General features: G+C 41.8%; 1 protein-coding gene across 1 annotated transcript in view; it reads left to right on the plus strand.

The window, feature by feature from the left end:
• Positions 1 to 4,487: 4,487 nt before the first annotated feature.
• The window catches only part of LOC310853124 (protein kinase C-binding protein NELL2-like), a gene marked incomplete at its 3' end in the record, with an annotated part of 135,135 nt that continues 129,802 nt past the window's right edge, over positions 4,488 to 9,820 (plus strand). Inside the window, exons 1-2 of the mRNA XM_083757363.1 lie at positions 4,488 to 4,828; positions 5,221 to 5,349. Coding sequence (XP_083613489.1) covers positions 4,774 to 4,828; positions 5,221 to 5,349 — 184 coding nt within the window. The 5' untranslated portion in view covers positions 4,488 to 4,773. The remainder of the gene's footprint in view (positions 4,829 to 5,220; positions 5,350 to 9,820) is intronic.

Below are 9,820 nucleotides of genomic sequence, written 5' to 3' on the forward strand. Positions count from 1 at the left end.
AATGGTGAAATGGGCCATTCATAATGAGTAGTTTTACTTTTTACACTTGTGGCAGAGTATTTGTGGTATTGCTACTTTTACAAAATATTTCTTCTTCCGAGTTCCAACACTGTCGCTCAGCGTAAAAAAGCAAATGAGTGAAACTGTATGTTGTTAAAGGTTTTATGACATTCATTTTCATTTCTTTTTCTTTTTTCTTTTAGGTTTTATGACCTCAATTACACCCCAAAAACCTGAACTTTGAACATTCAGTGGATTTTCTGTGGTCTGAAGTTTTCTTTGGGGTTTTTTTGGGCCTTTTGAGCAACAATGAAAACAGGCAACACAGTGAAACAGTGACATCTGTTGGCAAATCCCATTGACATATATGGGATTTGCAGTAAGTGATGTCACTCACTGCCGGCAAATCAGAGCACCTGTTTGAGCCAGAAAACCCCAGATCACAGAAAATCTACTGAATGTTAAAAGTTCATGTTTTTTTGGGTGCAATTGAGATTAGAAAACCTAAAAAAAACAAGAACAATTCCAAAACCTTTTTTTTTAATGTCACAATCCCTTTAAAGCTGCAGGTTGCTGTCAACGACTAGTTGAGTTCAGACTACTTTCCCTGTATAATAATAAAATGTCCTCCCATCTCTGCCTGAGGACTTGCAGCTATTTGCTTGGGGGACAGTCACAGTAACACATGGCCAGCTGCTTCGGGGGACCAGAGGTGAGAGGGGACAGTAACACATGGCCAGCTGCTTCGGGGGACCAGAGGTGAGAGGTCGAACCCCTCTGGATCTCCAAGGCCACCGGCCCTTCACCATGTCACACCACCGGATGACCTCAAGACACATGCAAATGAGTTCTGGGCTGCCATGGCAACCAACCGGCCTCCTCCTGTCTTCAGACTCTCAAGGACATCTGGTGACATGTGACTGCAGGCAAATAACGCACGCACGCACGCACGCACGCACGCACGCACGCACACGCTTGCTTGCTTGTGGCTACAGGTGCACAGGCATTCTCTCTTTCTCTTTCTCAGTGGAATTCAATCTTTCTCTCTTCCACAGATATAGTAAATGTGCACAAGCCACAATAACGTTCACTCACATTTCTTTTCTCATTTACGCATACCTCTCTCTCACTCTTACACACACACATACAGTAACAGTACACACACGCACTCCCTCTGCTCTCTCTCTCTCTCTCTCTCAATCTCTGTGTGTCTGTCTGTCTCTCTCTCTCACTCCCTTTCTCAAGACACAAATATCCGTCTAGCAACCCTTTATTGATCCCGTTGGGGAAATCCAGGTGTCAAACAATCTCTCAGTTGAAATATTGGTTTCATCTTTTAAATCAACCAATGTCAGACTTCAGCTCGTACAGAGCCATGCATTTAAACGCACACTTATCTTATCTCTTGGATGGATTTTTGCATTGCGGGCCAGGATTGTCTTTCATCGAAATCGGGATCAAAATGCAGGAAGTCCATGTAAGCCCAATAGCCCAATGCGGTCAGTCACACAAACAGAACAGATTTATCCACAGAATGGGCCAGACACCGCTGCCGATCCCCTGGGGGGGGGAACAACCCCATCCTTATTATGGGGTTGTTGTGTTTGCCGAGTAACTTATCCCTGACTGGCAATTTCCCACACCTTTAATTAATGACAAAAGGTTACGAAGGTTACGCAGAGTGTGCATTCTCCCACTCGTTGGACATAATCATGATGGTGTCAAATGATGGAGGCTCACTCTTGGGTGGATTAGCCCATTCTGAACGGGCACCCATTTTGGTGTCAGCATCATGTTATGCTTTAGCTATTTAAAAATAGCAGATCTACACGCTCATATCGCGCCACCGAGTGGCGTGCTACGAGCTTGTAGGTCTGCTATTTTTGAAAAATCGAAGAGCGACTGACATTTCTAGAATCTGATCTCAGGTCAGAATGGGTTCATCAGGACCAGTGTGTGTGTCCGGCGGAAACCTCGTATGAATCTGATCTCAGGTCAGAATGGATTAGGGGGTAATGCAATTCGTTGGTCTCAGGTTGAAACCTCATATGTCCAAAACCGTTACTTTCCAGGACACCGTTACTTTATTTATGTAGGACAAAAATAGCTGATGTGCTCGTCCACATATTATGACGTAAATGCTCCATTCATTGTCAATGGGAATTGAATGTTCGCAAGACGAAAATAATATAGGAGGGCCTCACAAATAGGCTGATTTACAAGCTCAAAACACATCGCATGGCGACACGTTTTGAGCTTAATTATTGTAGATAGACTATGTTGTCACTTTTGTGTGTCACTGTAGTATTATGACAAAGTATAGGCATTCATTTAGAATAAAAAAACAGAAAAAGTTCAAATGTGGACTTAACCCATTCTGAACGGGCACCCATTTTGGTGTTAGCATTATGTTATGCTTTAGCTATTTAAAAATAGCAGATCTACAAGCTCATATCGCGCCACCGAGTGGCGCGATACGAGCTTGTAGGTCTGCTATTTTTTGAAAAATCGAAGAACGACTGACATTTTTAGAATCTGATCTCAGGTCAGAATGGGTTAATCAGACCAGTGTGTGTCCGGCGGAAACCTCGTATGAATCTGATCTCAGGTCAGAATGGGTTAAGAGGTCTCAGCCCGACGATCAACAAATTGCTACAATTTTGCACACTTATTGCAAAACTATTGCCACTTGTCTATATATATATACTGGTGTGTGTGTGTGTGTGTGTGTGTGTGTGTGTAACCGGTGTAATCTGTCTCTCTCTGCGTTGTGTTGAATGGACATGAGACGGACCCAGAACTGTCTTTGGAAACCACGCTTTATTCTGACAAAGAATAACAAGGACACGTCTCCACGTTAGTTCTTAGTGGTGCAACAACTCCTCTCTCGTTCCAAGACGGAAGTACAGAAGCAAAGCGCGACAGTAACACAACAAATAATAGAACGTAACATACCTGACACGTCTCCACAAGTGGCGTGCACAGACATTTAGAGGGGCAGGTGCTCAAGTGAAAAAAAGGGCACCTTGTGCAGCGCATTTTGGTGCTTAAGCAATTGAAAAATAGCAGATCTACAAGGGTGGCGCGCTACGAGCTTGTAGGTCTGCTATTTTATTTATTTATCGAAGAACCAGTGCACTGTGACATAGAAACATATAATATATGTTTCTACTAAATCTAAAGATATTATCTTTAGATTGTGGGGGCCTAAATAATATAGTAGAAGCGTTTTTTTATCAAGATTTGATCAATGTCACCATGGTCCACACACTACAAATGAAGACAAAAAAAATAAGTTTTTTTTATTTTCTTTTTTTTTTAGAGCACATTGCCAAAAAGGGCAAGGGGTGCTCTAGCACCCCCTAGTGTCTATCTGTGCACGCCACTGGTCTCCACGTTAGTTCTTAGTAGTGCAACAACTCCTCTCTAAACGGGGTTAAACAAACACTGTATGAATCAATTTGCAAAGTACAATAATGCTTATCATGTTATACAGAGAATTCAACAAAGACACCCACCTCGTTCCAAGACGGAAGTACACAAGGAAGAGGTGGAGGTGTGGCAGGACATTTATACAGGGGGCAAAAGGGGGAGACTTAAAGGAGCTGTGACCTTTAATGCACTATATGTATTCCTATACACATGAACCATGGAGAATTAAGTCAGGTAGAGGCACTTATTTGTATCATATTTTGTGTAATTATATAATACTGTTACGTGTGTGTGTGTGTGTGTGTGTGTGTGTGTGTGTGTGTGTGTGTGTGTGTGTGTGTGTGTGTGTGTGTGTGTGTGTGTGTATATATATATATGTATGGCACTGGTTCTCAGAGTGTGGTTCAGGAACCCCCAGGAGTCCTTGAGGGGGTTCTAGATTTACAATTTAAAGGTAGGCCTATATTCAGTGATTTCACTTAATTCAAATATCACTTATTTTTTTGTTTTGTTGTGATAATCCTCACTACTATAGGGTGTGCTGGCCATATAAGGAGTTCCTCCCTGTCCCCAGTTAACCCCTGGGGGTCAAAAAAACCTTAGGTTTCGTTTTTGACTCTCTGGACGAAAGGCTGGGTCCCACAGCCAAAAACGAAACCTAAGGTTTTTTGAGTGAAATCACTGAATATACCTTTAAATGGCTTCTATTCTATTCATGCCGTGTATTCGTGTAATGTATGCTATTTACAAAAATATATCATAACAAATCCAATCGTGCAGAAACCTCGTGCTGTTAAAGTATTCAATCTTGACATACTAAATCCCTCCACAAGAGGGCAGGAGAACGTGTCTGTTGCGGTAGAGCTTCCTTCCACCTGCCTCCGTGCAGAGCATATGGTGCTGGTGTCTTCTCTTCACACCGGCCGCTCCTCATTCGAGTGCAGTCGGACTCTCGGCGACGCTCCGCCGCTCTGCGCTCTCTCCGTTTGTCGACAGTCACTGAACGGAAATCTACGTCTTGGACATTAAGTCTCTCTCGCAAAGCCTTCCCTTCCCTTTCCTTTTCTGGAGTTCGGACCTATATCTGTGCCTTCGTGTTGGCTGCGGATATTTGATGATGCGTAATTTTACGCACACTTGGATTGTCAACTGAAGTCGTGTGTGTGTGTGTGTGTGTGTGTGTGTGTGTGTGCGCGCGCGCGTGCATGCGTGTGTGGATGTGTGTGAGTGGGATAGTTTCCAAGGAGCTGCCAGGCGACTGTATTTAACAACCACCAGCATTAGGAGGTGGGCAGCGGAGGATGGAGTAGTGGCGTTTTGTATTTTTTTTTTCCATTCGAAATGGGACTATTATTCAAACTCTCGTTTTTGTACTGCGTTTTACAAACCTTACCTGGTAAGTTTTTAGTCAACTCAGACACTCTTTGTAATTCAAGTTGACGTATATATATATAATTGGACTGGTGTATATTGAACTCGGTTTTGGTTAGTTTCCCCCCATATATCTGCTGCTAATACCAACACCGGCACGTGTTTCAATTTGTCTGATTGCTATGACAATCAGACAAATTGCAACACCTGTGTTGGTCCATGGCAGGTGCATGTAGGACCACATTTTAAACTCTCGAATACAAAAAGGAAAAGAAAAAGATCCAAACCTTTGCCATGCAGACAGTGAGTGCTACTGTATATATTTCCATGTCGCTGGCCATGGTGCTGATTCTCTCTCCCCCTCCTCCCCCCCCCCCTCCCTTTCTCCCCCCCCCCCCCCTCCCCCCTCCTGTACAGCGCTTGGCGTTGGGGTAGACCCTGCCCTTCACGTCAACCTGTTTGATGAGCTCGACCTCGGGAACTCCTATGCGGGAGTTTATCAAGTTCCGGGCATCCGCAATGAGACCAAAGCCTTCCTCTTCCAAGGTAAGGCTGAAGTCATTTCTTTCTGCAAGCTTGCATTTCCGATCTAGATGTTGTTTGTTTTGGACCGGTTACGTGGTACGTTAACACAAGAGTATATATACTATATGAAATCAAGTCACAACATGTTGCATTGTGTTATATAGCCTCATAGCATATATAAAGTAATATATATTTTTTAAGGTTTTCAGGAAATATAAATAAATAAATAATTTCTAATATAAATAATTTCTACCAAAGTCAAAAAGTTGACTTAACTAAAATCACTTTCTGCCTAATTCATTTTGTAATGTACTGTAACAAGCATTCTGATAGGCTGCTGAGGACATGGGCAAATAAGACACAATGAAGCAGACGTGTTAGGAGAGTATAGAGAGAGTATAGAGACTTAGGCAGAAATGTCAATTTGGCCAAAAAAGTACTAACGATTTGGCAAACACATGTAGGCAGCTTCTCTGAAATATTTCTGTTGGGCCCTATGGCTAACATACTTGGTATATGTTATACCAGGAGTGGGCAAATTTGACGATGGAGAGGACCACTATATTTCCACACTCACTCCAGAGGGCCACATTGCATACTGTCATGGCGTTTTGAGCTTGTAGATCAGCTATTTTTGCTATATTTGAATTGAAATCCTGAATAATGTTTTGCTATTTTTAATTGGAATCCTGAAAAGTCATTTTTATTCAATTTCAAATGCTTTTGAAATGCCTTTAATTATGTTACCTTTATTCATGAACTATAAATACAAATATATTGGACTTAAAAAAAGACAATAACATTATTTTTAATAGTAGTCATGAAGCTACTAATTTAGACTGTACTGTACTGTAATTCAAGCAGGTCATGTTTGGAATTGTAACGGCTGAAATAAAAAATATATCAGTATTCCAATGTTTTTTTTTTTCTAAATTTTTATCCCACGATTTTGTAACCCAGTTTTCTTTTCACCCAGTGCCAATTGTCTAATGTAATCCTGGGCGCTACACTTCCTCTGCCAACCTGTGGGGAGCAGCGGACTGACCTCATGCCAGTATTCCAAAGTTAAGCTGAGGGCCACATTAAAACAGTTTCCGTGCCAGGAATGGATTACTCCAGGTTATTGTCGCTGCCATACACGACAGACCCGCCTTTTGTTTTATGTGTTTAATCCGCCGTAATGTAATAAATAAAAAGAAAATCCGTCTTCGCCGCGGAGATAGAGACTAGATGCATTTGTTTTGATGACGAAACCGGAAATCGTCACATGCTGTGGGCTGCTAGGGCTTCTGGGAAATTGAGGCCAATGCAAACGAATGGGGTTCAACGCCTCATGGAGGAGGCTCCTGTGCTGCGTCTTCCGGGTGTACCAAGATGGCGGGTGGTGCGGTCGTTCATAACAAACGGGGGAAGCTTTTTTCGCTCGATTTTCACGGATTAAAAGCCCAAATAATTCAGCGTATGCTCTAAAGGTAATACAACAATCTCGGCAGTGATTAAAATTGATTGATTGATTAAAATGCGGGTTAAGCGTATAAAACAGTCAAACTGTGAAGGTTTGGGGTGTGACCCCGGGCAGCAAGTTGCCCATGTATGTGGCCTACAAACACTTGCAGTGAGATAAACTTGATTACATGTGTATTCTGAGATTATAGGTGCATGCGGTGAGGTAAGGCAATATCACATAGGACGAGTGTCACGATCTGGTGGTGGTGGTGGTGAGGACCCAAATGCAGGACAGCCAGGCAGGAGTAGTGATCAAAACCCATGGTTGGGTATTTTATTTAACAGGTGAACAGGACAGAAATCACAAATACAGAGTGACACTAAACAATGAACCGACAAGGACTGACTGGGGAACAAGACTAATATACACAGGAGGGCTGATTACATATGAGAAACACCTGGGGAAGACATGAACATAGAACCAAAACAACTAGAACAAGAACATAGACATGCAACAGCTAGATAAACAGAACATAGAATCAAAACAAGTAGAACATAACATAGAAAAACAAGAGCTAGACAGGCAAAGTCTGTGACAGTGAGGTTCGATAAAGACAAAATTCACGAATCTCCGAGGGGAAATTACACCGACGAGACTAGCTAGGAACAGATAAAACAGAAACTGTTGTGTGTGTGTGTAGGCAGGCATGCCAGGCAGGCTCACCTATGGAGAGCATGGCTCTACCATGCTCTCTATGCTGTGTGTTGGATGGAAACCTACAGTATATTATGTGTTTGTTTGTGTAACAATATTGACATGACATGAACAGAATTTGTGACGTGGAATAAATCTTGTTTTGACCAGAAATGCCATCTGGGACAAGGAACTGGAGATAAAAAGCGATTGAAAGAAACAGAGTGGCCGTGGTGTACGAGAAATTCAATATGTCGCGCTCCAGTGTTATTGACAACACCAGCTATAGCAACCCAATGCTCGACTTAACCCATTCTGAACGGGCACCCATTTTGGTGTCAGCATCATGTTATGCTTTAGCTATTGAAAAATAGCAGATCTACAAGCTCATAGTGCGCTACGAGCTTGTAGGTCTGCTATTTTTGAAAAATCGAAGAACGACTGACATTTCTAGAATCCGATCTCAGGTCAGAATGGGTTCATCGGACCAGTGGGTGTCCAGTGGAAACCTCGTATGAATCTGATCTCAGGTCAGAATGGGTTAATCGATCAAAAGCTCTATAAAAGACCAATTAACATTACAACTTTGATACACATTATGCGTCTCCTCTCCTCGTGCTGAACAACTTTTGTGACTTTTGACCTCTGGCCTTTAGACGACCCACCATTTTGAATTATATGAAAAACATGTTAAAGTCTATCTACTCCCGGGATCTTTCATCAGAATTCACGAAGATGTCTACACACAAACCAGAGCAATATCTAATGACAAGTTGGGGCTTTTGTTTTAGTCTTATGTTTATGCAACTTTACAGTATGGTAGAAGGACATGCCAATTAGCACTGAACCCAGTCTTACTTCAATTCAGTATTTAAGTCTGACGTCATTTTGTAGTGTTATGTTACGTCCGGGTCCAAGTGGCACCAGCTCCCGTCCGCATCTCATTGTAAATAGAATATCTAAATGCGTGAATCTTTTTACAATGACGTTATTTTTCAGAAAGAAAGCCATCGAGGGTTAAAATGCGTCTAATGCTTCCAACTCGAGTATAATTATTAATGTTTTGTTCCAGTGTCCATGACAAAGAAAATATATGATGTGGAGACAATAAAGACTATTATTATCATTATTATTGAACGTGGTAACAGTCAATTTTCTCAGTAAAATATTTCGGGGGCATATTTAGAATGTGTGCAGGCTTGAGTATGTTGAATCTAGTTTGCAATTAATGAGTATTTAGTTGACACAATGCAATAAAATGGCGATAGTATCCAGTGTGGGGTAAACGGCCTGTCACAGCCAGATTTGGGAGAGCAGCAACTTTGCGAGGAAAGCGGTAAAATTAGACTTTCTTGGTTGTTTTCGTCTCAGATTTAGTCAGACGGAGATATCGGGACACAAAAGCAACACAAAAGTAGGACCCGGAAGTATCTCTGGAGGGGGCGCTCATGTCACAGCTAATATACTGAATAGAGAGTATGCACATGCATGCTTTTCCCATCAGGACACGCCCCCCCCCTCATCTAGACTGAGTGGCAAAACATTGAGCAGCATGGAGTGTTGGAGTTTGGAAGCGCTCGTTGGAAATCACTCAACCGACCTGCCGTACCACCTGTTTCTAAAGGTCACATAATGCAGGAGGCAGCTAAATGTTGTCATTGAAAACAAGCACTTCCAAACTCTGACACGAAAATAATCAAATGCAGGGCATTTCTTGACAGAAAGTAGCTCATAACATTTCTATGGTGGATTTTCATGAAACAAAAACTTTGCAGATAGAAAGAGGATAATTCAAGCTTTTCGTACAGCTGCAATGTTGGTGAGTTTAACATTGTTCTTAACATTGTTTAATGCAATCAGACAGGACTTTTCTGTTTGAATGAATGGGCTGTCATTAAAGGCCAGAAAGTAGTTTTTTGTGTGGGCGTTCCCGTATAACTTCCAGGTACGATGATGTCACACGCATACCCTCTATTCAGTATTTAAGTCCGACGTCATTTTGTAGTGCTACGTTACGTCCGGGTCCAAGTGGCACCAGCTCCCGTCCGCATCTCATTGAAAATTGAATATCTAAACGCGTGAATCTTTTTACAGAGACGTTATTTTTCAGAAAGGAAGCAATTGAGGGTTAAAATGAGTGGAATTATTAATGTTTTGTACAAGTGTCCATGACAACAAAAATATATGATGTGGAGACAATAAAGACTATTATTATCATTATTATTGAAGGTGGCAACAGTCCATTTGATCGGTAAAATATTTCTGGGGTATATTTAGAATGTGTGCAGGCTTGAGTATGTTGAATCTAGTTTGCATTATGAGGATTTATTTGACACAATAAAATAAAATGGC

This window comes from Protomyctophum parallelum (assembly GCF_964188405.1).
Source record: "Protomyctophum parallelum genome assembly, chromosome: 22".
In the NCBI taxonomy this organism is placed as follows: domain Eukaryota; kingdom Metazoa; phylum Chordata; class Actinopteri; order Myctophiformes; family Myctophidae; genus Protomyctophum; species Protomyctophum parallelum.